Source organism: Brienomyrus brachyistius, chromosome 2 (genome assembly GCF_023856365.1).
Source record: "Brienomyrus brachyistius isolate T26 chromosome 2, BBRACH_0.4, whole genome shotgun sequence".
NCBI lineage: Eukaryota > Metazoa > Chordata > Actinopteri > Osteoglossiformes > Mormyridae > Brienomyrus > Brienomyrus brachyistius.
In genome coordinates, this window is record NC_064534.1 from 29,480,166 (window position 1) to 29,507,380 (window position 27,215).

Consider the following 27,215-nt stretch of genomic DNA (forward strand, 5'->3'; position numbering starts at 1 on the left):
CCCATTGCTTCCTGGGATAGGCTCCAGATCCGCGACCCAGTAGGATAAGCGGTTTGGAAAATGGATGGATGGATGCTGGTAGACCAGCTTCATGTGCCGATAGATCAGCACAGCTCTGCTGGTCCACCAGCTACATCAAAACCAACCTAAACTAAATTAATTTCCCAAAGTAACTGTCAAATACGCAATACAAAATACTGTCAGGGTCAATCCCTGTTGCTGACCATCCAGTCCACACCTGTCCTTTGTCTTGCCCTCATCTTATGTGTATTTAAGTACCTGCTCTTATTCTGCTCCTGACTTGGTCATTGTGTTTGATTGCGTGTTTGTTCCCTGTTTGGTTCTTGCAAATCTTACACAGCTGTGTTTCCCCAGATGTGTTTAGTTTTACTTTTCCCTGTTGTTAGTTATTGCCTCGTTAGTTTTTGTATTCTACTTGCCTGTTTACAGCCCTTGTGTTTCCTTTTGTTTCTTGGTTTTTTTTTTGAGCTCAGGTTAAATAATGTCCCTTGTCTTTGTAAGCCGCAACGTACACTTCCACCCGCACTTCTACCATGCTGCACCGTAACAAAACACAACTGAATTTATATCACCAAGGAGGTATTGCAGAAGCAAAACAGTTTAATGGCATCTTACCAGACTACCCTGCCTTTTGTAGATTCAAAGTTAAGTTAAAGGAAAGACAAAGCTATCCTTTACCGAACAGTATTACCTTTGATAAAGCTGAAGAACTGTGGAGCATCACATCCCTGGCAATCAGTTTTATTTTCAGAAGTCCATGTTCAATTTTTTTCTGAAAAATATTGAGTGGTGGGGTTGAGGGGGTGGCAGGGTGGTGCAGTGCGTAACACTGTCACCTCACACCTCTGGGACCTGGGGGTCAAGTCTCCACCTGGGGACCATGTGTGGCATTTCAATGTTCTCCACGTGTCATCATGGAGTTTCCTCCAGGTACTCCAGTTCCCCCCTTTATAAGTACTTAGATTTCAGGAAAGTAAATGTAACTTTACTTGAGGACAGAAATAAACTGTAGTGAATTGGAGGTGCCTAGTATAAAGTTCATTCAACAGGTGTGAATAGAAAAAAGGACTCAACTGCCTGTTTTACATCACTGTGTGTACTGAAACAATATATACCTGAAATTTATCACACAAATCAAAATAAGTGAACCTTATAATATTTTTTTGCTTAATTCAAGTATCTAATTGGAAATTTCCTATTATGCAATGATTTTGAGGGACACAATTAAACTTTACATGTATACTTACAGTATTTGTGTACGGTGGAGGTGACTCATTTAAAATGTAGAAGTAAATGACTTTCTGCTGTACTTAAGGGTCCAGAAGGAGGCAGCAAGCACACTGGAGCTCCACTTGTCTTCATATCTTTCTTCCATATCAGAGAGAGAGCAGAATCCTGTCTCCACATGTCCAAACATGTTACAGTCTGTAGACTCCGGTAAAACAGACTTATAGTACTCTGCACCCTTCTGTAAAGTCTGAAAAATGTTCAGAAAAAGAAATAAAATAATTTAAGTTTAATACAGTATACCCATTAGTTTAATATACCTATACCTATAGGTCGTAAGAAATTGTGTACTATCAGTATAGCCTAAAGGTGACGACACTCAGAAACTATTGGTGATAGCATAATGAGTATATTGAGTATATCTGAGTATATTTCTGAAATCAGCAAAATAAAAATGCACAAAGAAGACACCTGCTGGTTATTCCGTGATGACATCTTTGTTGACCAGTGTTGTCTGAGGGGGTTATATGCAAGATTGCAGCCAATCATGGAAAATCTCAGGGCTACATGTCCAAACACCTTGATGTTACTCTTTGCACAGTACGTAGCGTTATCAAGCATCATAGCCACCATAGCTGTCTCTCTCACTGGGTGCTTTGAATGTGTGCAAGGTATCAGGAGACCATTATGGTGCACAGTGTGCAAGCTGGTGTTAGAAAGATGGGTCTCCATCGAAAATTATGGGTCTTCCAGCATGACAATAGCCTCATACATACTTCACCAAAGTCCTGAGTAATACTTGAAGGTAAAACGCTGGATTGTATGAAGTGGCCAGCAATAACTTAATTCCCACTGAAAACCTATGATAAGATCTAAGTAAAGCAGATGGGGACGTCACTTATAATCTGGGGGAAATGGAGCAGGTTTCACCAAAATAATGGGCCACAAATCCAGTACAGAGGTGCTAAGGCAGGGGTGGCCAGTCTTATCCGCAAAGGACCGGTGTACTGTACAGTATAGGCTGGTTTTGGGGATAACCTGTAGATCAGCTGTTCAAACCCAGGTGTGAGGACTCTTCAGCCAATCAGTCCTCTAATTAGTAGCCTAATTAGGGAGTTGCAGTGAAAACCCACACAGTAGCCCTTTCTGGAAAATATTGCCCACCTCGTGCTAAGGAAATATTTCTGAATTGAAACCAAAGTGTCTGCAATGTTAACCAAGAAATAAAGATTTGTGGAGACAAAATACTTTGATAAATATCAAGCTATTTTAGAGAAAATTGTGAGCTATTTTCAAAAGTACAAGGCTACAAAAATATTTTTGGTTATGTCTGGACTGTAGCACCCGCTTGTTGTTACATAAATCTTGCTATGGAAAAACCATTAATGCAAATGTAAACACGGGGAGCTAAAACAACAGAAAGGAAAAATTCACTGATGTTAGGTTATATTTTTGTTTACCGCTACACCCTGTCCAGGGTGTTCCCAGGCTTACTGTGACCCTGTGCTGAATTAGCGAATGATGGATTATTACTGTCTGAAAAATGTGAATGCAAAGTAATTATATGGCTTCTTTTTTCTTTTTTTGCTGTCCGATGGTGATAAAGAGTTCCTGGAAATAATTAACGAAAGGGCCATAGCAGTCAGACCTTGTTTTGTGGCATTTTGTGGCAATAACACAGCTTATATATAGAAGGGAAACACACAAGCACAAGCATCCTATGAACAAAATGAGACTGGTTCTACTTCCCTCTCAACAACCTTTACTGGGGTATAGAATGGATAGATGCCATGGATAAATGCAGCTGGGTTAATTTGTATCAAGTCACGCTATAGAAAGCTGGCTTTGGAATCATGCACTCACTGTCGAGAACTTGAAGTGAATGTCAGAATGTATGTGGCTCAGTGGGTTAGGACTGATTGGAAGGTTGTTGGTTCAAATCCTGTGGACAGCAGAATGATTATGCTATTTCAACTTAGCATGACAGGGACTGACCTGAGCTGATTTGATCATCCAGTCACATGGCTTCTCCTACCACTACTCCACCAGGGACATGACAAGACCACAGTGTTGACATCACAGTCTAGATGAGAGATCATCACCCTCAGTTAAATCTCTTCCAGACCAAACTGCTCGTCCAGCTCTATCATCCACTATGACATCATTGCTCAGCTTGGATCACAGACACTGTCTCCATTAAAGTCCACCTAGGGGTAATGATAGATGTCTAGCTATTTTTTGCTGAGCGTATAACAACAATCTCCCAGTATTGCAGATTCATCCTGTATAACATGGGTGTCAAACTGTAGTCCTGGGGGGCCAGAGCCCTGCACATTTTTGGGTGTCCTCTCATTTAACACACCTGATTCAGGTCCTTGTGCTAATTACCACACAGCTCTTGAGCTGAATAATTTGTGGTGGAACAAGGAAAGAAATAAATTACACAGGATGAACATTAGGATTAACAGGCATTACTTGTCTGATTATACAGCTCAGCTTCTTGTCTAGTCACATCTTGCAACTAGACTACTGCAATGCTCTACTATCAGGTATACTAGCTTGTGCTGTCAAACTCAATTCAAAATATAGCTGCTCTGGTATTCAATCAGCCTAAATGTTACACTCGTCCTTGTTTGTCCTCGGTGGCTCCAATCAACTTCAAGTTTTTGCTGCAGGCTTTCAGAGCCATTAATAGACAGGGACTCAATTCCATTCAAAGGTTCTTTATGACCTGCATCCCTTCTCATGCTCTCTGGTCAGCAAACCAATGCCACTTGGAAATCCCTCCACTACAGGAGAAATCTTACTCTAGATATTCTTCACGTGTGGTTCCCCAATGGAGGAATGAGTTGCTCAACCACATCGAGCATTAGATTCCCTCTTCTCCTTCAACAAATGCCTCATGACCCATCAGTCTCAGGAACACCTCTATTAGGCTAATTCTACTTCATGTTCCCTGAATGCCCTTAATGTTGCACTTTCTGTGTGGTAGCCTTATTAGATTCTTGCTTCGGGAGGAAGATGTTGTGCAGCTTTTGCTCGAATACTTGTACCTAGGCATTTGGTAGATGCCTAAGCTAGTAGACTCCTCGACAGCATGTATGTATGGCATGTGCTATTTACCTCACAGGTATGTTACTTTGGTCATATTTCTCGGCTAAATAAAATAAATATGAATATAAAGATGTCAAGAAAGACTAAAATGAGTGACACTCTATGAATTCCTTGTTGTATGTTGACTATGACCACTGCAGACACAACTGAACATTTATTAATGCTATAGTATCGTTATACAGGGCCCTACCTCACTGTCGGTGCTTTATACAGTTGGTGAACTACACTCAGATGCACACCAAAAATCAATACTGCATCTTCTTCCCATGATAAATTTTCTCTCTGATGGACTTCCTGTAACCTAATCAATAACAGAGAATAAAATACTAAGCATTTTGGAAAATCACACAGTGGCCTCAATTAAATTGACTTGAGTATGTTGAAATGGTCAGATTCATAGTGAAATTGTTTAAACTGAACTATGCTCACTCTTCAGCCTGATTCACACTTAACCCATGACCAACTGTATAGTTACAGAAATTGGGAAAATTATATTATATTCATGTACAATATGGAAAATCCATCCATTCATCCATCCACCCATCCACCTTCTACCGCTTTTCCATGTCAGGTCACGGGGACATCAGTCTAAGCTGGGAAACCCAGACTTCCCTCTCCCCAGCCACTTCATACAGCTCCTCCGAGGGGATCCCAAGGCGATCCCAAGGAGGCTGAGAGACATAGTCTCTCCAGTGTGTCCTGGTTCTTCCCGTGGCTTCCTCCCAGTGGGACATGCCCGGAACACCTCACCAGGGAGGCATCCAGGAGGCATCCTAAACAGATGCCCGAGCCACCTGATCTGGCTCCTCTCAATGTGGAGGAGCAGCGGCTCTACTCTGAATCCCTCCCGAATGACCGAGCTCCTCACCCTATCTCTAAGGGAGAGCCCAGCGACCCTGCAGAGGAAACCCATTTTGGCCACTTGTATTCACGATCTCGTCCTTTCGGTCACTCCCCATAGGTGAGGGTAGGAATGTAGATAGACTGGTAATCCAAGAGCTTTGCCTTTTGGCTCAGCTCTTTCTTGCCCAAACCGGAGAGAGCACTCCGCCCTTTTCCAGCTGAGGACCATGGTCTCGGATTTGGAGATGCTGATTCTCATCCCAGCCGCTTCGCACTTGGCTGCGAACTGTTCCAGTGAGAGCCAAAGGTCACAGTCCGATGAAGCCAACAGAACCACATCATTTGCAAAAAGCAGAGACTCAATCCTGAGGTCACCAAAACCGGACACCCTTAACGCCCTGGTTGCACATAGAAATTCTGTCCATGAAAGTTATGGACAGAATCGGTAACAAAGGGCAGCCCTAGTGGAGTCCAACCCTCACCGGAAATGAGTCTGACTTATTGCCGCCCATGTGGTCCAAGCTCTGACACTGGTCATACAGGGACCGAACAGCCCTTATAAGGAAGCCCAGCACCCCATTCACCCGAAGCACTCCCCACAGGATTCCCTGAGGGACATGGTCGAATGCAGTGCCCACATTTATGACACAAAACACATGTAGACTGGTTGGGCAAACTTCCACGCACCCTCCAGGACCCTGCCGAGAGTATAGAGCTGGTCCACTGTTCCATGATTAGGGTGAAAACCACACTGCTCCTCCTGAAACCGAGGTTCAACAATCCGACGGACACTCTTCACCGGGACCCCCAAAAGGACCTTATTAGGAAGGCTGAGGATTGTGATCCCCCTGTTGGTGGAACACACCCTCCAGTCCCCTTTCTTGAAGAGGGGGACCACCACCCACTGTCTGCCAATCCAGAGGCACCGCTCCCGATGTCCACGCGATGCTGCAAATGCGTGTCAACCAGGACAGCCTTGCAACATCCAGAAGCTTGAGGAACTCCGGGCGGATCTCATCCACCCCTGGGTCCCGGCCACCGTGGAGCTTTTTAACTACCTAAGCGACCTCTGCCCCAGAGATAGATGAATCCACCCCCAAGTCCCCAGACTCTGCTTCCTCATTGGAAGGTGTGTTGGTGGAATTGAGGAGGTCTTCGAAGTATTCCTTCCACCTACTCACAATGTCCCGAGATGAGGTCAGCAGTGCCCCGTCCTCACCATAAACAGTATTGAAGCTGCACCACATTCCCGCCCTAAGTTGCTGGATGGTGGACCACAATCTCCTCGAAGCCATCCAGAAGTCATTCTCCATGGTCTCGCCAAACTCCTCCCACACCCGAGTTTTTGCCTCGGCAACCACCAAAGCCGCATTCCACGTGTACTCATCAGCTGCCTCTGGAGTCCCACAGGCCTTCAGCTTGACAGCATCTCTCACCGCTGGTGTTCACCAGCGGGTTCGAGGATTGCCACCACAACAGACACCGACCACCTTAAGGCCACAGCTCTGGTCAGCCGCCTCCACAATGGAGGCGTGGAACATGGCCCATTCGAACTCAATGTCCCCCACCTCCACCGGAACATGAGCAAAGTTCTGCCGGAGGTAGGAGTTGAAGCTCCTTCTGACAGGGGATTTTTCCAGACATTCCCAGCAGACCCACACTATATGCTTGGGTCTGCCAAGTCTGACCAGCTTCCTCCCCCACCAGCGGAGTCAACCCACCACCAGGTGGTGATCGGTTGACACCTCCGCCCCTCTCCTCACCCGAGTGTCCAATACTGTACATGCGGATGCAAGTCTGATGTCACGATCACAAAGTTGATCATCGAACTGTGGCCTAGGGCGTCCTGGTGCCAAGTGCACATATGGACACCCTTATGTTTAAACATGGTGTTCATCATGGACAATCTATGGCGAGCACAGAAGTCCAATAACAAAACACCACTCAGGTTCAGATCAGGGGAGGCGTTCCTCCCAATCAGCCACTCCAGGTCTCACTGTCATTGCCCACATGAGTGTTGAAGTCCCCCAGCAGAACAAGGGAGTCCCCAGGAGGAGCGCTCTCCAACACTCTTTCCAAGGACTCCAAAAAGGGTGGGTATTCTGAACTGTCGTTTTGTGCATAAGCGCAAACAACAGTCACGACCCATCCCCCCACCCAAAGGTGAATAGGGCTACCCTCTAGTCCACTGAGGTAAATCGCAATTTACAGGCGCCCAGTCAGGGAGCAATAGGTATGCCCACCCCTGCCCGGCATCTCTCCCCTCCAGAGTGGAAGAGGGTCCAACTCCCCTCAAGGAGACTGGTTCCAGACCCCAAGCCGTGCGTTGAGGTGAGTCCGATTATATCTAGTTGGAACTTCACAACCTCATGCACCAGCTCAGGCTCCTTCCCTGCCAGGGAGGTGACATCCCATGTCCCCTGCAGCCGAGGATCGCCAAGATCCCCGCCTTCGGCTACCGCCCAACTCACACTGCACCCGACCCTCTTGGCCCCTCCTACAGGTGGTGAGCCCATTGGAGGGGGAGCCCAAGTTCCTTCTTCGGGCTGTGCCCGCCCAGGCCCCATGGGTGTAGGCCTGGCCACCAGGCGCTCACCATCGAGCCCCACCCCCAGGTCTGGTTTCAGGGGGGTGGCCCGGTGACCCGTGTCCGGGCAAGGGAAAACGTAAATCTAATATTCCTCATAAAGGGTCTAATGAGCCGCACTTTGTCTGGTTCCTCATCCAGGACCTGTTTGCCTTGAGTGACCCTACCAAGGGCCTAAAGCCCCAGGCAACTTAGCTCCTGGGATCATTGGAACATGCAAATCCCTCCACCACGATAAGGTGTCGGCTCCAGGAGAGGCAATATGGAAAATTGTCTGTTGAAACGTATTATTGCCTAATTTGTTGATTCCAGCTATGTAATTTAACATTGTCCAATATTTAAATGAGGTTATTAGACACGCGAATACTTTATTTTGGAAGCATGAAGTACTTTTAAGTATTCGAGGGAAAGCGTAAGGAAAACTAAAAGGGGTGTTATTTAAAACAAACGAAACTACAAGGTGCGAAAATGGAAATACTAGTACTGGGAAGGGCACAGGCAACAGGAGGACTGATGTTAATGACCGAACTGGGGAACATGGGACTGGGAAGCACTTATACAAGTAACTAACGAGGGGCTGTCACGATGCAGATAACGGATAACGAGTAAGACTGGTGAGAATTAGGAGAGAGTCAGAAGACTCGCAACGACCCCTGCTGGACAGTTCAGGCATAAGCAAGTAAGGGTTGTGGCACTATCAAGTACTCATGGCATTGACAAGAAGCATAAATAATATAGTTCCTTCACAAACAAGTAACTGTATTGTAAACTTTGGAGTGCGATCATTTCAGTTGTATTGGATTTGGTAATTTCACCTAAGCAACTCACAGTCAGTAATTACGTTGTTGCATTTTAATTACACTGTTTGAAATCCATCCATCCATCCATTTTCCAAACCGCTTATCCTACTGGGTCGCGGGGGGTCCGGAGCCAATCCCGGAAGCAATGGGCACGAGGCAGGGAACAACCCAGGACGGGGGGCCAGGCCATCGCAGGGCAGACTCACACACCATTCACTCACACATGCACACCTACGGGCAATTTAGCAACTCCGTTTGAAATACAGACACAATTTAAAATGTGGACAGATTTATTTCTGCCTTTTTGACAATTTTTGATTAAAATGTTTTCTATAGTTTTGCCATTGAAACACATGATGATTTCTTTCATGGTACATGTAATTATGACGTCTAATTTCAGTGCTGTATCATTACGATACTCGAGTAAACTACGTAAAACACCATTGAAATAAGCTTATATTACCAGAGTATAAAATATTTAAAAACATGCTATTACCATGGTACAATACAAAAAGTTTAACGGATTACCATTGTATTTTAACTGAAGATACATTGTAATACTATATGTAGCATACCATGTTATACAGGCGGCCAAGGTAGTGCAGTAACGTGTACGGCAATAAACAGTGAAAAAAATTTTTTTTCCACATTTTGTGCAAAATAAAGTAGACACAGGAATTTAGCAGGATGTTTTCACTGTTAATAAGCTTTAAGTGTAAAAACAACCCGTTTTTCTACTATCTACATGATACACACACAAATCAAATTTCCTGAAATACATTTATGACTTTTTTCCACAAATCACTGTTTGTCTAACAAACGCATTTTCAATATGATTGACAGTGAGTTTTGGAAATAGGCTTCCAGTGTTGGAAACGGCTGTTTTGAACCCCTTCCGCTGTATTAGCCGGGTTGGACCAGTTCATATGGTCAATTTGTTCTATTATTCGTTCTTGAAAATAAATAAAATAAATTACACCTAACAAAATGCCACCATTTACCAATATTAACGTTACTGCATTGTAGAAATAAATTCAATGGGATCCCGAATCGCTAACTGTAAACTATCTTTACCGCGGTAAATTCATGGTTTTACTACTATGCTTTTGCTTTGATGATAATACCACAGTACTTTTTCGGAAGGGACACGTTAAATATAGGGTTTCAATCAGACGGGCAGTGCCCAAAGTGCAGGTTAGCTGAATCACGTTGCCTGTAGCACGCGCCTGTCTGGTTAATATTACAACCATGGGAGGAAGTAAATAAAAGGTCTGAAACTGGATTGGTGGGTGAGTCCTCCATGCTGAACTGTCAGCAGTCGGAGTTGTAGGTGCGTAATGCTACTCGTTAAATATATCTGCATTTCTAAGCATAGATGCATTTTATAAAACAATCCGTTTGCTTGCAGTTTAATGAAAAATATGTAAGATAAAGACAGGAAAATCGTTTCTGTGAAAAACTGCAACCTATATGCTGCAAACACGCCTTCGCAGAACGCTGTAAGATAACGTGACAGGCCTGACTTCTTATCTGCTGTCTGTGCGCCATACATTTACTTTAAATCTAGCAGGTTAATAATAAACAACTTGGACGTATAAACTTAAAATTCAGCGTTTTCGAGAAAGTTTTGTAAGAAACAACATTATCGCGACCTCTGCTGGACATGACTCTTGTTTAGGCCAGGCTGTGAGTTTTAGTTGCCCAGCGATTTTCACTTTTTTATTTTTGATTTGAAGATTTTTGATTCGTTGTAGAGTAGTTAGGAACTTCTCATCTTTAGGCTTTTCATTTAGGGAAAAGTAACGGAGTACAGCTTTTACTATGCAAATGCAAAGTTAAAACAGCACTAAATGCTATCATTTAGTGTGATTGTGTCATATCACAGGTACAAGCACAGTGTAACATGGAGGATTCCATCGAGGTGATCCTTCAGGACCCTGGCTGGTTCCTGCCCCATTACCGGGATAATTCCCTCTTAGCCGCACTGGGCGGAGCTGTTCTTACGGCCTCCTACGGCCTGTGGACAATGTTCGTGCTGCCTGGCTTTCGAAAGGTGCCCATGAGGTTAAAGGTACATTTTGTGTGCTTGCTTTGTGTGAAGCTCAAAGTTGCCTCAAAGTGTAACCCATCATGTAATTTCAGCTCACATTATTGCAGATGTAGGCTTAGTTATATGGTACAGTTTCTGGAAACTAGGTTTTACATTGTTTTTTTCCTGCAGATATGTTACAGTATATGAAATGAAGTAGAATGAGGCAAAGCAGTATTAAAGAAAAATGAATTCCTTAAAGTAGTCCCTTTGCCTAAATTTCTTTTGGCATCTATCTATCTATCTATCTATCTATCTATCTATCTATCTATCTATCTATCTATCTATCTATCTATCTATCTGATAATTGATTCACAAACATGAGACATTCAGTTGACAAGTTTTAACTGGAAATCAGATGTCATAATCCCCCCAACTCTCCTATGCAGTTTTCACAGATTACCTTTTACTCTCCTTTACCTTTTTCTCTCTAAATATGCAACTAGTCAAAAGTTTTTGCACACACTGAAGTTTTCTACATTTTCCTGTTAACAGTTATTAAAATACACTCAATATTATTTGCTAACAAATAAATTTACAGTATGTTCACCATTTGAGTAATTTTATTAGCAAGAAAATATATCTTTGATCCATCAAAGTACTGTAACCTTCTCAAGCAGTTATAACAACAGAAAATTCAAGGCATCCTGGGCTCTGTGCCAGTAACTGTAAGGTTGCTGGTTCAAATCCCATGAATGCCCAGAGTGATTCTGCTCTGTTGGGCCGTTGAGCAAGGCCCTTAACCTACAATTGCTTCATCCTGGGTATGACCTTAATCTACATCTAGGAGGTCCTCCAACTTACAGGGAAAACTTGGGGGTTGTATGAAACTATGGGGAAAAACCGATGCACCTTATGTGACCTAAACCCTCCCTGCTTCAAACTCAATTAATTTGAGTAGCCTGGTGCACAAGATTAGTTAATCGTCAATAAGTGTGATTACCTCCTTAAACAGAAGGTTTGGCAGTTCTGGGGCTCTGGAGCCCCTTCTGGAGATATCAGCCATCACTTCTGAGAAGCAATGTTGCTGCTTATCAATCTGGGAAGGATTATAAAGCAATCTCCAAACATTCCAAAATTTACCATTCAACAGTCAGAAGGGCTTTTACAAATAAAGAGCCTTCGTGACAGTTGGCAGCCTTTCCAGGAGTGGGCATCCCAGCAAATTCAGTGCAGGGTCAGGCTTTTTGATGCAAATGGGTTCAGAAAATCCCATACAGCAAGATCACATGACCTATAGGCCTCAAAAGACTGGCTAAGCATGGCTTTCATGTAAGGGTGGGCATGAAAAAGCCCCCTCTCTCCAATATGAATATGGCCACATGACTTAGTTGTGCAAAATTGCATCTGAACAAGCCAGGAAAGTTCTGGATAATATTCTTTAGACTGAAACTAAGGTGATAATTTTTGATCAGACCATGCAGAGCACCGTGTTTGTCGTTAAACAGCTACCACCTCAAACACCTCCCACAAACTGTTAAGCACATTGCTGGAGGGGTGATGATTTGAGCTTGTTTTGCAGCCACAGGACCTGAGAAACTTGCAGTTATCGAGACTGTCGTGAACTCCAATTTATACTTAAATATTCTTGAGACCAATGTTAGGCCATATGTCCTACAGCTAAAGCTTGTTTCAAACTGGGTCATGCAACAGGACAGTGACACATCAGCACTCCCCAGCACATCAGCAAATCAACATCTGAACTAAAATGGAAGAAAAAATCAAGGTATTGGAATGGTCACGTGAAAGTCCAGACCTTATCCCTACTGATATGCCGTGGGAGAATCTTAAGAGTGCCGGGCATAAATGAATGCCCTCAAACATCAATGGGCTGAAGCGATGTTATACTGTGCCACAACTTCTAAAAAGTGATGTGAGAAATTGGTTAACATACAGAATAAGTTGTTGCTAAAGATTGTACTGAATGTTACTGAATTACACGGTGTACTTACTTTTTCTGAATGGTGGTTTGCTTTTTGAAAAAAGGATAACGTATTGAAATCTGTTTTTTAGTCATTGGAAGTTATACAGTACTTGTTTGTCTATAGAAGTGGGTAAAAAGTGCACAATTGTTATTTAGGCTCTGATAAATATAAGCATAGAATTAAAAGAGGGTGTACTTTCTTTTTCCTAAGACTGTATAATATTCATATTTTGCCTATCTAATGGTATGCAGGTCTAACTACAAATGTCAGATGTGCAGCATTTTCTCTAGTCCTTACAGAGAATTAGCATCACCTAGGAATACAGATGTGGTCTAATCTTTGACAGGAGTGTGAAAGAATAGGCTACTCATTTCACATTGCCGCTGTTATCTATGTATGTGTGAAAGTTTTCATACTTATTACAAAGAGGCATGTTTGTTTCGATTGCAGTGCAAGTTTTTCAGCACAGAAGGTATAAAACATGCATGCAGACCAGTGGTCAGGCCCATGTAACACTGCGTGTAACACCCACCTGCCCCAAAAACAGCAGCTGTTGCTTCAGAAAAAAACAAATAATTTTTGCCCTTCAGTTCAGAGTATTGAAATAGTATGACTCAACATTCTTTTCATTTTCTGACAGTATACAAAGCCTCGCGAAAGGGAAGCACAACTTCTTAAAGGGACATATTCATCTGTTTACTGTAGATGACCTTTGCTGTCACTAGTATGACATTTGCACACATTGCCATCATTTGTTGCTCATTCATTTACTTAAGATGTTGCAGGTAGGTGTATCACTCACAAGTACTGGCTGTTTTGAAGTAGGTCATTTAATTGGAGGATTCTGGCCAGAAAATGATACAGTGTTGCAATTTAGCAGAAAGTAGCTGATGCAGCTAATGGGAAATTTAATACATGTATATGCTGTCATGCCCTGCTCGTCGGCTCCTCGTGTGTGCCACGCCCCCGGATTACCCACGTGTTCTTTCCCGATTGTACCCAGCTGTGTCTGATTATTTTCAATCAGTCCTGTGTATTTCAGTCCGTGTCTTACCTGAGTCCTTCGTCCGTCATTGATGTTAGTCGGCGTTTCATGTCTCCTGCTCCCAGTTTGTGGAATAAACCCCCAGTTTACCCCGACTTCCGCCTGCTTCCTGCCCGTTCGCCTCGCACGATCGCCGCTCTGCCCGCGATCGCTGCCGTCTCCCGTGACATATGCATGCTTAGCTTTTTCAGCGAAATCCCAAGTGTCACAGGGGAGCTTTATTTCTGACCTGGTTTGTGTTGTATGTCTATGAGGAATTAAAGTTATGTTCAATGGAAATCTGCAGTGCTTTTCATGTCATTTTATCCATGCATTCTTGCTTTACGTTAAATGAAAATGTGGCCTGAAGCAAGCATTTCAGGTATCAAGTATCAGAAATCCAGAATTTAAAATTGCACCAGTGGCGGATGATGATTTTTAAAATGGGGGAGGCACACTGTGGACAATTGGCAATATGGCCAAAAAAGGTCTTGTTTTAATTTTAGTAGGTCAGCTATTTATATGTTAATTCTGCTTTCCTTCATCAAAGGACGTCTTTAGGATGAAGTGAACATTAGCTTAGTGCGACAAAGAATGATTACTGAGAGCCAACAGCCCTGACACCATGTGAAAGTCGTGAGCATTTATGTTATTGGTAGTTAATTCTGTCTTGTGCAGAGAAGTCTGACTTCCAGGCAAGTCTAAAATATCTGTATGCAAGTCTACCTGTTTAGTCAATGTGGCCTAATCAGAAACCACGTATGAAGGCCTCACAGACTCCCAGTGAAGCACGGCATCTAGGCAGGCTTCGAAAACACGTAATCAAAGCATGCTGATCAATAATCGTTTGTCTATTCTCCAGACAGAGGACAGGAATGTTCCCTCGGCTTCCAGTGAAGCATGGTGTCGGTGGACGTCTAAGGCTTGTATTTATTCTTATTTCAAACACAAATTAAATGTATATGTGGTTAAATCAGCAAGGCAGATAACACTTTTAATCATAAATAAAATGAATGTATATTGATACATTGACTAATTCAATTCTTCTGGCAATTTTATAGGGGAGGCCAGGCCCGATCTAAGTGTTCTATTAGTTTTATAGCTGCTGGGGGTCTGATGCCTACGCTGAACAATGTGGCCATATATTACCTTTCATCTACTCTCCGCTAGCTGCTACTTTTTTCGGAAGTCATTATCTGTCTGCTGGCTGGGTTTCTGCAAGCAGGAAATGGCACGCAGACCTCTGTGTTTAGCAAACTGAGTTGGCGAGTGGTGTTTCAGTGGTGTGGCCATATGGAGTCCTGAACACTTACTTTAAAGTAAGGAAAGCAACGAGTGTTATATCCAGCATGTGCTCAGAAATGACCTGCATTTATGTCCTTCCCTGTATGTATGAGTAAATTTGGCAATTTTTAAATAGCAACACAAACACATACAACAGCAGAAGCACAGGTGCATGTACAGCAACAAATATGTTTAATGTCTTTAATGTCATACAGGTCCCTTACTTGCCTTCAAGTGCAAAGCAAACGGCAAATGTCATGAAACTGCTGGAGGGCCGAAGAGGTAGGCTGGCAGATCTGGGGTCAGGTGATGGAAGACTGGTGAGTGCATGTACAGTGGACCGTCCCGGGAAACCTTCCATTTCCCTTTCCATGAGCTGCTTTTTTTCATCTTAATATTTCAGTAACAAACTTGAATCACATTTATAAAAAAAAAAAAAAAAAACAGTTGATGAAATTCTTCAGTAAAATGATCAGAGAAAAAAATTTACACTTCGCTTGTTAGATGACTGGCTTACTCCCCAATGGCAGCTTATTGTAAATGAAAAGAATGAAAAACTTATATACCTCCACACGTAATGAATGGTTCGGTCGTTCCATTATCACTTAACTAGCTGATGAATACTCACTCGCAGACCTGCATGTAACATTATTTCTGTCCACATCTTTGCCTTTGTAATGCGACTGCAGGTGTTTGCGGCCTGTTCTGCTGGCTTCCAATGTACAGGCTTTGAAATAAACTCCATACTGCTAGCATGCGCCAGAAGCAAGGCCAGATGGAAAGGGATCCCGCCTACCCAGGTCAACTTTGTCAGCAAAGACTTCTGGACGGTAAGGCCACTGCATACTATATAAAACATACGGTAATGCTTTACATTAACCGCACCTTCATAATGCCTTTATAATGCCTTTATAATGCATTCATAGAACATTCGTAAGCAGCATGTAAGTATACCGTAACATCCTAACATACCTTAACAGCTCTATTATACTCTAATAAGCAAAATGACATGATAACAAACATTATAATTGTATAATCATGTAATGCTGGTTATTAATGTATATTAAACTGTTATGGTGTGTTAGGATGTTAAGGTATATTTACATGGTGCTTGTAAATCATCTATATACATTCTTTGAATGCATTATGAAGGTGCACTAAATGTTCGTTGAATGTATAATGAATGTGCTGTTAATGTAAAGCTTTACCAAACATTAATACGCATCACTTCAGAAACATGACGCATGTTTGCACTGAAACACGTTCTCACTTTGGTGACTAGTATGTTCATGCAAAGACGATACATAATATCTCACTTGTATGCAAGCAGGGGCGTAGGAACCAGGGGGACGTGTCCCCCCCCCATATTAATTTTACTTCCTTCGCCCTCCCACATAAATAAAGTTTGTATTATTGTGTCCCCAGCGATATCAGTCTCACCTTTGCTATTGTTCACGCACATACCCATAAATACACACACAAAAAATCTTCTACTTCTGGAAACCATTTCTGTACGAGATATGTTTTATGCAGTGCTTCGTATAATCTTATGGGGTAAAGAGTGACCCTTTGAAAAGCTTCAGAACATATAACTGAAAACATTCATGTATGCATTACACTTGTCATGCACAACTTCTTACTGTTGCAAGACAACAAGGTTTTGGACATACTGAGTTGTATTGGATTATTTTAATGCGACTCTCATTTTTGCATTACAATAATTGTTTTAGTTTGTTTGTAATATGTCTCTTCTCAAGGCAATATTGCATTGAAGTGTAAATCTAAATATAAAATGTATTCACACTGTTTTAGTAAGGTGTTGTGGTTTCTCTCTACACAGAGTGATGTTTCAAAGTTTAGAAATGTGACGGTATTTTTAGCCCCTGGTGTGGTAAGTCTACTGCTGTACAACAGTGAACTTATTTTCTTTTATTTAAACTTTCCTAACAACTTATAGGATGGCATGGTGACTTAATAGGTATCACTGTTGCCACACACCAGAGTGAGTATAAATGTTCCAGTACCACCTCTGCTCTGTGTGTGTGGAGTTTGCATGTTTCCAGAGGCTTCCGTATTGTTAGACTAGCTGGTATCTCTAACTTGTCCATTGTCTGTGAGTGTATGCGAACTGGTATCCTGTACAGGATCTACCGCAGCCCTGTGATACGCCTCCCTCTGGTCAGGATACGTGTCCAGAAGATCCACAAAATATAATTTTGAACCCTTTGAGTAGATAGTAGCCAATATAATAAAGAGTAATCGAAGTGTTTTCCCATCTTTAAACCAGACCTCCTGTTAATATGAACAATACATTTTATGGGTTAAAACATCCTTGATTGCAAAATAATAATGTGCCAGGTCACCTGCAAAAATGGAACAAGTATTCACAGTAAAGACATTTTACAGCACAAAACAGAGTAAGGAAACATTCCATAACTCTATTTAAATAGATTCTGCTAAGCTAAGGAAACAAAACTAACTAAAACACAGGGTTGCCAATTCTCACACATGTGGCGTGACACAGTTTCAGACTCTCACGAAAAAAATCTTACGGCAAATCTATATTATTCCATTATAATCCTAAAATTAGTTGCATCAAAGGCCTTTGGGGTACTTTGCGAAGCACAAAGAAAATTTACAAAGCAATATGTTTCATACATGTAAAAGCGTGTGCATGTGCATGCAGACTCTCAAATTGAAAATCTCATTCAGCCAGCTAACCATGGTTGGCAACCCTGAAAACATTTTATGAAAACATACGTTTGAAGTATTTAAACTTAGTTTGAATTTGGAATAAAAAAAAAAAATACAGCCACGGATAAAATTAAGAGACCACGACACAATTTTTCTCTCATTTCTCAATTTATGGGTGTGCATCTGTGAATAATGTTTTTTTTTATTATTATTTCGCAAACTGTAGCCTGGTTCTTCTCTGTTTCTCATTAATGAAGATCTTTGCTTTATGGGACTTTAGTCCTGCTTCCAGGAGCCTGATACACACTGTCTTAGCAGTGCACCTCACACCTGCACTTTTTGTTTCCCATTCCTATTAAAGGTCGCTTGATGCCATCCTATGATTCATGATAACCTGTTGGATAAGATAACGGTCATTTCTGGCTTTAGCAAGTCTCTTCTCTTCTTCTCTTAATTTTTCCCATAACTGTATATGTAATTAATTAATATTAATAATGATATGGTCATACATAAATTCTGAATATTATGCTTTAAATTAAGTTCTATTTAATACTGTACAGTTACATGATATCTAGTTATGTAATTACTTGAGGTGGTTTAAACTATAGGATAACAGATCTCTTACTAATTGCAACGTAATAAATGTGGTGATTTATTGATTGTTTGTGAACTTTCTTGGTAGATGGAGGAGCTCGGGGAGAAGTTAATAAAGGAACTGCCCAGAGAGTCACAAGTCATCGCCTGTCGCTTTCCTTTCCCGACCTGGCCCTCAGCTTCCACTGAGGGCTCTGGGCTGGACCAGGTTTGGGCCTACGACATCGACAGCATCCGCAGGCTTGCACCTGTAATGTCGAAGCCATCCACACTACCTGCAAAACTCCCTTTTTAACCTATACAGCATCTGCGCTGTTTCACTCAAATCAGACCTGTGATCAGGATTTACTCTAAACTAAGAGCAAAAACAACAAGCTGAGTACATATTTGTAACATCATATTATTTCAAGAACGCTTTCCTGACTGTTATCTGTATTCACATCCACATCCGGCATGTACAAAGGCATGTGTAATTGTTGCATGGGTCACGTTATGGGTGCTCTGTGTAAGACATTTTCCCTTCAATACAGCTGTCAGTGTGTAATCAAAATGGTCACACAAAGTAAATAGCGGTCCTAAGCAAAATAAAGGTTTTGTATTGTGCTTGTTAAGATGGTGGATATTTTTTTTCGTTTTCTGCAAATGCTTCTTATGTCCATGATGCTTCTTCAGTGGCAATGGGACCTTCTCTACTCACAGTGAAACTCGGAAGGTTCCTCAGCTGAGCTCTGTCCATCAGGGAAGATGTAATCTTCATCAAAACGGCAATTTTCCTCGTAAGCGACGCCGTAGTTGCAGTAGATGTTGTCGGCCTCATTGAGATACCTCGAGCGATCCTCTAACTCAGAGTCATGACTCTCACCAGCTTCTCTGATTAGGCCCGGCGCCGTATGCTGGTTGATCGCCAAGCCGTTGCCGAAGTTCTCATAAATCGCGTCATGCTTTTCCTCCAAGTGAATCTCATAGTGCTGATGAACAGTCGTGCTGGGAGGCGACCTGGATTGATACACGATATTGCTGGTATATAATCCCTGTACGTCCATGAATTCCTTGCTGCGATGCCTTTGGGGCCTCATGCGGCACCTGAAAATGCCTGTGCAGATTATGATGGACATGAACATCGCACCCGCTGCTGCCAAGGCCTCCACAGTCTCCCACCGTAACAATGATGGCATGGGTATGATGGCAGTCTGTATGTGCATGCGGTGATTACCTAAGACAAAGGGAGGAAAGATTTACAACAGATGTTAGATGGTCATGCAATATCTACTGACAGATATTGTGCGCCAGAGCATTAGATTAGTATCTGTTAGAATAAAAACAAGCATTAAGTTTTCTACACACATCCAGTGTAGAATCATGCGTCTAAGACTTGGAACCTATTTCCAGCAGCATGAAGCACAAAACAGGGAAATACCCAAGACCGAGCGCAAGTCCATCAAAGGGCATATATATTAAAGGCATGTCTGCAGGTTGTATGAGGAAACTCACACAGCACAGCAAGAACATAGAATCTCCATGTGTGGAGTAGGACTGGGATATAAAAACCCCAAATGTGAAGTAATTGCATTGCAGGATAAGCTGCCTACAGACTGCTGCATCTCACGATCATTTTACGATGTAAGTCATTTTCTGCAAACAGTTACTATATTTTGCAACATAAATGCTGTAACCCAAATATATAATAAATGCCCTATATAAGATCAGATCATTCATCAGTAACCAGCTGTTTTCTTAATTGACTTCTAAATATCCTTTATAGTCACACTTATCTGCTTGTAAAATATTCTCGAGTCACTCATTTAACTACATATTTACAATTTTTTGTATTTATAATTTTTTGGATTATTCAAAAGTAGACATACCTTGAGATTACTTTATGTCTTTTACGAAGTATAATTAGTCTGAACTGGCTTGTGACAGGCTTTTGAAATGACTGGGGGTCAATATCAGCTCGCTGTTTCCTATGATCTCAAAATATCTCGACACGCCTCTTCGCTATCTTCCGTGTAGTTTCCGCTATCTTTTGTAAGTATTGTTATTTTTCATTTCTTAATTATTTCATAACGTCACTATTTCGTCTTTAAGTTCGTTGATAGATTTACGTAGAATGACAACTCTTGAAGTTTACTAAAATGTTGATATACGTATCTCTTGTGTTCTTTGGCAGGTCCTTCTGAAAAATGACAAACGCAAGGTGGGCTGCAGTAGAACACATTGACCGCAAGATGGCGATAAGCTTCAGCTCGAGTGTCTAAACTTGGATCAAGGGTAATTTCAGAGCTTATTCTCTTGGGTCGAAAAATATTATTTTGTGTCTGCACAGCAGTGTAAAAAAAAGTAATTATTCTCAGAGGACATTAGCTAATACAGTAATGGGGCCCTCATATGTCAAATTCAGTGTGTCACGATTTCTTTGGATGCTCATAGTATAGGGTTGACGTACAAAGCAAAATAGCAGTTCTATGACCCACCACACGGTGGCGTGTCCCTCATACAGTTTTGCGCTTGTCTGCTTTCTTAAACTTACAAACCATAATTAGGAACCAATCACACTATGTCACAACTTATTTAAATGGAATATTTCTTTCTGATATACAGATTTAACGTATTATTATTATTATTATTATTATTATTATTATTATTATTATAGCAAATGAGGCTTAACCCGGCTTAACGGGTGTCTTAAGTATTATTTTATATTCTTTATACTTATTTTAGTATGTAGGTTTTGTGTTCAACAGTTCCCCTTGGCTGCATATTTAGTGTTTCTCTGTATGCACTAGGATTACGTCCGCTTTCATTCAGAGACGCAGAAAGAGCGAATCCCTTGGAGGAGCTGACGTCACACGGCCAGACAAAGGGGCCGGCCGCGGCCGTATAAAAGACGGGAGCGCACCTTCTCCGCACGGTTTCTGAGTCCGGTCTACGGGAGTTTTGGAATGGATGTACTGAGGAATACCAATTATCAGACAGCGACTAACAACAAGATGTGTGAGCAAACCCTTAATAAATCCAGCGAGTTTAAGAGAAAGAAAGCGGAGGACCTTGGCCACGTCCAAGCTGAGATGTCGAGGATCATCACGGATTCCGTGACAGGGAGACGATACTGCCGTGGAAAAGTTCTGGGAAAGGTAAATTGCCCTGGAAATAAATGTACAAAATGGAGCATACAAAATCTCGGGTTTCGTCAGAAAAGAACGCCTTTTACAAAACACATTTTAATTGTGTTTTTATTTTATTCTATTAAGACAAGTACGCTTTAAAGACCTGAATCGTTGACAAGAGCACGAGTTAACATAAATATGATCAACCTGCTGAGTTATAACCATCGCATTTCATAATACAGCGATAATCGACATAACCGTGGCGTGTTATCTGTCCGGTTTTTAGGGAGGTTTTGCCAAATGCTACGAGCTGACCGACCTGACCACCAACAGAATATATGCTGCAAAAATCATTCCTCACGCGCGTGTCTCCAAGCCGCACCAACGGGAAAAGGTAAGAGCCGCTCCATGTTGGTTTTGGTCTGTTGTATCTGGGTGTCGTTGCTTTAGCCAGTGATAAGTCAGTTAATGATAGATCGCTTTCTTTGGCAGATTGACCGTGAAATTGACCTTCATAGAGCTCTCCGGCACAAACACGTCGTCCACTTCTACCACCACTTCGAGGATAAAGAAAACATCTATATTCTGCTGGAATACTGCAGCAGACGGGTGAGTGGCCTTTTCAAGAAAAGCTTTACATCTTAGCATAATATTTACTCATTTTTTTTTCCTCATTCCTTTTGAATGAGTTGTCTTCTACTGACAAAAATGCAATGCATTTTAAATGACAGACCAGAATCTGTCAGTTCAGAGTCTAGTTCATAATCGGTAGTACAGCAAAGGTGGCACAGATTACATTGACTCAGAATCGACTGACTGTATGGATGTACAAATGTCCTCAGTTGCTGTATTTCGATCCCTCATAGTCCTTGGCTCACATCCTGAAAGCCAGAAAAATACTCACGGAACCCGAGGTCAGATACTTCTTGCGGCAGATCGTATCAGGGATGAAGTACCTGCACGACCAAGAGATTCTTCACAGAGATCTTAAGCTAGGTACATGATGCATGTCTACAGCTACTTCCTAACTGATGAGTAATTCGATCACATTTTTTTTTTCCCATTGTTTTGCCGTTTTCACATGTAGATGAATGAAAGTGGTTTTGTTCATTTGTTCGCATTTTCACAGGTAACTTTTTCATCAATGAGACAATGGAGTTGAAAGTGGGGGATTTTGGGCTGGCAGCCAAGCTGGAGCCCTTGGGCGACCGTCGCAAGACCATCTGCGGGACTCCCAACTACCTCTCTCCTGAAGTGTTGAACAAACAAGGACATGGGTGTGAGTCCGACATCTGGGCTCTGGGCTGCGTCATGTGAGTATTAACGCCATCCTTTCTCACTAAACAAATAATACTTTTATTCCCTCGTATAAATTTTGAGTTGTGACTTTTCAGTTAATTCAGTTCATTTAGCCTGGAGTTGGCATGATTTCCTCTAATGCATGCCATCTATAGAGGTAAAACAGCAGATCGGTGACAGAAGTGTCATTGTGGCCTGTGTCTCTCTGTAGGTACACAATGCTCCTTGGGAGGCCTCCATTTGAGACCACCAACCTAAAGGAGACGTACAGGTGTATTAGGGAAGCTAGATATACCCTGCCCTCTTCACTGTCCTTCACGGCCAAGCAGCTCATCGCTAACATGCTATCTAAGAGCCCAGAGGACCGGCCCAGCCTGGAAGCCATTCTGCAGCATGAGTTTTTCACCCAGGTATGTGTGTGTTCGTGCCGTGCGGCCATGTCCGTGCGTTCACCTCATCGGCACTCGGGTGAAGTAATCGCCAGCTCGACGGTCACACTTGACAAATTTCTGATGGCCTCTTGCAGGGCTTCACACCCGAGCGTCTGCCGTCCAGCTCTTGCCACACGGTCCCCGATTTCCACTTGTCCAGTCCCGCAAAGAATTTCTTTAAGCGGGCAGCTGCCGCCCTGTTTGGGAGCAAGAAGGAGAAGGCGAAGTACTACGACAATATAAGTGAGTGTCTGAATCACAGGAATCCTCTCGGGAAGCTCTTTCTAAAATTGTAACCACTGAGACATACTGTCAGTGGCTTTTTCTGAAGTTTTTTTTTTTTCCACTGACGGTTACGGTCTACGGTTGCTGCAGTTGGCTAGTTTACCCTATAATGTGTTGCTCTGACCTGCCTCAAACAGGTAAGGTGACCAAAGAGGAAGAAGAAATCTACAAGCTACGCCACGACCTGAAGAAAACTGCCATTAGCCAGAAGCGGCAAGAGGTGAGAAGCACAAATGAGCTGTGGGGGGGGGGGGGGCAGGGTGGCAATCTACAGTAACATAATGGAACAGACTGATCCCATGTTTCTCACCATTTTCCTGTCTGTCCTTCCTTCCATGCAGGACGGGAAGTCCCCTGCGCCTGTCACTACTCAGCCTGTTGCCACAGCAACGGATAACGCACCACAAATCCGAGACACAATTCGCATGATTGTGAGGGGCAGCCTTGGCAGTTGCAGCAGCAGCAGTGAATGTAAGTTGGAAGGGATTTCTCTGTGTGGTCTGGCCATTTGTATCAGCGATTGGCTGGTTGCCTTTGTGCATTTGGGGAAGATAGACTGAGATGATGTCCTTTTGTTTCCAGGCTTGGAAGACGGCACCATGGGCAGTGTGGCTGACTCTGTGGCTAATGTCCTGAGAAGTTGTCTTGAAAACATGCCGGAAGGTAAGATATCCGGTTATATTACCATACTTGCAATTTGTAGATATCATCTTGGATAAATGTTTTTGTTTTAATGATCGGAATCTTTCTTTTAGGATAGGCCTTTGCTACAAGTAATCTCAAGAGTCCCTTAAATCTGGGATGGTTGTACTCATTTCCTGTATTATGCTTTTCCAGCTGATGATATCCCAAAAGAGACTTTCGGCGGCAACTTCCAGTGGGTCACAAAGTGGGTGGACTACTCCAACAAGTATGGCTTCGGCTACCAGATGTCAGACCATGCCGTGGGCGTGCTCTTCAACAATGGTACACACATGAGCCTTCTGGCTGACAACAAGTAGGTCACCCTGTCAGCCGTTCTGTTCTTTTCTGCTGCTAACGCTTCAGGAAATGGCTACGGTCTCAGATTTTATAAATCCTGTATTTTTCCTAGTGCATGTACTGCTTCGCCATTTAGCTGAAGTTATTTGGTCATGCGTGGGATGGGAAATCAGTTTTGTGTGCTTAGTGGCTGAATGACTTGCCATGTCCTAGATATTACCATTTACAATGTCACATTTAAGGCTGACTTCCCGCTCTCCCCTCCATTTTGTCTTTGCTCGCCAAGGACCATCCACTACTACGCTGAGCTCGGCCAGTGCTCCGTCTTTTCCTGTTCCGATGCCCCAGAGACACTTAAGAGCCAGGTCACTATCCTCAAGTACTTTGCCCACTACATGGAGGAGAACCTGATGGATGTAAGTGTGCCTGTTTCATACTGACCATTCTGTTACCTCCTGTCTCTCCCCCTCCCCCCCCCCCCCCCCCCCCCCCCCCCGTTTAGTTATGCTTCCCATTTGCGTGGGACATTCTCTGATTTCTCTCCCCTTTTGAAATCAGGGTGGTGATATGACCAGCACGACAGACGTTTCTCAGCCCAGGCTCTACCTGCTGCAGTGGCTCAAGTCAGATCGCGCTTTGATGATGCTCTTCAATGATGGCACTTTCCAGGTAGCTGTGGACTTTAATTCCCTTATCCATAACTCTGATGTATGACCTGTAAAGACTAGACGGTACTACTGACCCCACCCTGGTGCACCATGCCTGTCCTTGCTGACACTGCACAGGAGAACCAATTAGTCGTCTTGCCGGCCTGATATTCAAACTGTGTGGCCTCCCAGGCGAATGTTATCTTGACGTGCATATTTTAATTAACAGGTGAACTTCTACCATGACCACACCAAGGTCATCATGTGCCACCGGCAAGGAGACTACCTGCTGACTTACATCAATAAAGAGCGTGTCTCCAGCACGTTCCGCCTGAGCACCCTGCTGACCTACGGCTGCTCGGCGGAGCTGCGCGGCCGCCTGGATTACGCCTTGAACATGCTCCTGCAGAGATGCAACTGAACTGCGCAGCAGGAGAAACTTTAGCCCGAAGGACCAACACGAGCGCAGACAAATAGACAGACAGGAGAGAGTGCGCCATGAAAACACCACTACAGAGATGGAACTGTGAAAGAACATTTAAGGCATCCGGACATGCGAAACGGGAAGGAATATGCCTCGTACGTTCTGCTGAATTGAAGTGTCTCTGGAAGGGAATGGTTTAGGCGATACAGAAAGTGCTTGTAAAGAAAGTGACGGTGGACTTGGCTGTGTTAGCAGTATGGAAAATGGAAAGTCATGTGACCTGAGGTACGAAAAGTGCAAGCGGAAGGGCATGACGATGAAGGCCAATCCTGGGCTGGCTCCAGACTGGCATTTTTAAAGAGGAATACAAATGGGGTTATGAAATCTGACCCACCAGAGCTGGACATGTGGACAGTGAGTAGTGGAGCATCTCTGCAGAGCACCTGTACAGCTGACGGGGCCAATCTCGTCTTGCTGGGGAGGGATGTCCCCTCTCCTGGACATGCGGACACTGTTGCAATGCATACTGCCTGGCCATGTCTTGGGCCGGGCATTGCATGGAGGAATACTTTCTGTGATACACAAAAGTAACTTATGGACAAAGTGAAGTATTTATTTATTTAATAAAGTACCAGTTTTTTAAATAAATGAAACCTTTTGAGTGGTTCCCTCTCGCCCCTACACACAGGTATACCATTTACACATACATTTTGTGGTCATTCCTGCAATGAAACGACTGACCTCAAGAGAGACATGGCTGTGAGCTTCTCCCCCCTCTCCCATAAACAACATAGCCCTTCATCTTACTATCTTAACTTGGTAGTCAGTGCTCTGGTACAGATGAAAGCAAAATTAAACATGCGCCAAAAACCATTTGGGCACAGTGACCCAATCTCCGACACACAATCGTGATATTTAGCCACCCTGTGTGCAGTGTGGTTTGCAGTACGTGAAGTTTCTCAGTGGATTTAGATTTTTAGTTAAAATCAAAGTTATCTAAATATTATAAAAACAATATTTTGCCTTTAACCTTAGCACACACACCAACCTGGTTGTCTGATTTTGAACAGAATGATAGCGCAGACCTTTTGAGTATGATGCATTACATCTTTTAAGGGTAAGTCCTGTGGTTTTTGGTGCGAGGACTTTGGGGCTGACAACATTAATTCAAACCCAAAACCTTTTTTCCAGCTCATTTAGCTGAAAGATGATATTCGCAGATGCGACTCTTGGCCAAGTCCCCATCTCCTCCCACTCCCCGGTTCCCCTCTGCGCATCTCCCCACGTCAGAGGCAGTAAGCAGAAAGTGCTCCTGCCCGGGAGGCACGCTAAAGTATTTGGCTGTAGTTAGACACTCCTGCTGCTAACACGTGCCCCAGTTTCATTCTCATGGGTGCAGCGGAGCCTAAGGAATGACTCTCTGCTCTGTTATGCTGGGAAATATCCACTTATGTGTTAGTGGCATCTCTGTCAGGAAATGAAACGTTTCTGTATACTGTGTGAACCAGTGCCAAAATTCTCAGAATGATTACAGAGCATGTCAGTGACTGGCCTAGGAGTACTGGTCGGTTCAATTCAATCACACATATTCTTTATTAAACCAGCATTCTGCATTTGTTTCATTTACAAGTTTATGAACTTTTCGACGTTTAATTCACATTTCTTAGCTCGCTTCATTTCTTCAGAAATTCGCACACTTTGCGAAGTGAAGGCAAATTCATCGGCTCCATGTTTAACCACCTTCGACTTCGACGTAATAGAAAACGAGCCCAGCATCCCATGGTCACAGCTAAGAACATGAGGAGCTACAAAGCAGTGAGATCAATAAGTCTGTCATTA

At 43.0% G+C, this 27,215-nt stretch overlaps 2 protein-coding genes and 1 long non-coding RNA gene across 6 annotated transcripts; 2 read left to right on the plus strand and 1 right to left on the minus strand.

The window, feature by feature from the left end:
- Nucleotides 1-9,831: 9,831 nt before the first annotated feature.
- si:dkey-190g11.3 (uncharacterized protein LOC567059 homolog) lies at nt 9,832-18,813 on the plus strand. 3 transcript variants are annotated; one of them, XM_049003835.1, is made up of 7 exons: nt 9,832-9,922; nt 10,478-10,663; nt 14,493-14,552; nt 15,130-15,234; nt 15,604-15,744; nt 16,755-16,805; nt 18,291-18,813. In XM_049003835.1, exons 2-7 carry the CDS (start codon nt 10,496-10,498, stop codon nt 18,495-18,497), a joined length of 732 nt encoding a protein of 243 aa, XP_048859792.1. In that variant the 5' UTR covers nt 9,832-9,922; nt 10,478-10,495; the 3' UTR covers nt 18,498-18,813. The 3 variants fall into 3 exon arrangements, with proteins under 3 accessions (XP_048859792.1, XP_048859803.1, XP_048859813.1); XM_049003846.1 differs by lacking the exon at nt 16,755-16,805; XM_049003856.1 differs by lacking the exon at nt 14,493-14,552.
- LOC125727161 (uncharacterized) lies at nt 18,557-23,185 on the minus strand. Of its 2 annotated transcripts, none has more exons than XR_007388583.1 (2): nt 23,062-23,185; nt 18,557-19,415 (listed from the first exon to the last, which is right to left on the minus strand). It is a non-coding gene; the product is annotated as an uncharacterized LOC125727161 (long non-coding RNA). The 2 variants fall into 2 exon arrangements; XR_007388584.1 differs by lacking the exon at nt 23,062-23,185 and adding an exon at nt 20,068-20,127.
- plk2b (polo-like kinase 2b (Drosophila)) lies at nt 21,116-26,029 on the plus strand. The gene is made up of 14 exons (XM_049003825.1): nt 21,116-21,336; nt 21,596-21,703; nt 21,802-21,918; nt 22,176-22,305; nt 22,439-22,622; nt 22,820-23,018; nt 23,135-23,282; nt 23,462-23,544; nt 23,666-23,795; nt 23,907-23,987; nt 24,162-24,321; nt 24,592-24,721; nt 24,864-24,974; nt 25,182-26,029. Exons 1-14 carry the CDS (start codon nt 21,145-21,147, stop codon nt 25,371-25,373), a joined length of 1,965 nt encoding a protein of 654 aa, XP_048859782.1. The 5' UTR covers nt 21,116-21,144; the 3' UTR covers nt 25,374-26,029.
- The last annotated feature ends 1,186 nt before the right edge of the window (nt 26,030-27,215 follow it).

Excerpts from the sequence above, each read along its gene's own strand:
- si:dkey-190g11.3 (XM_049003835.1), top strand. The coding sequence starts at position 10,496 with ATGGAGGATTCCATCGAGGTGATCCTTCAGGACCCTGGCTGGTTCCTG. Across the intron at positions 10,664-14,492 it reads AGGTGCCCATGAGGTTAAAG|ACAGAGGACAGGAATGTTCC; the intron begins GTACATTTTGTG and ends TCTATTCTCCAG. Across the intron at positions 16,806-18,290 it reads TATTTTTAGCCCCTGGTGTG|ATGGAGGAGCTCGGGGAGAA; the intron begins GTAAGTCTACTG and ends CTTTCTTGGTAG.
- plk2b (XM_049003825.1), top strand. The coding sequence starts at position 21,145 with ATGGATGTACTGAGGAATACCAATTATCAGACAGCGACTAACAACAAG. Across the intron at positions 21,919-22,175 it reads TGGAATACTGCAGCAGACGG|TCCTTGGCTCACATCCTGAA; the intron begins GTGAGTGGCCTT and ends GATCCCTCATAG. Across the intron at positions 23,019-23,134 it reads AGCATGAGTTTTTCACCCAG|GGCTTCACACCCGAGCGTCT; the intron begins GTATGTGTGTGT and ends GGCCTCTTGCAG.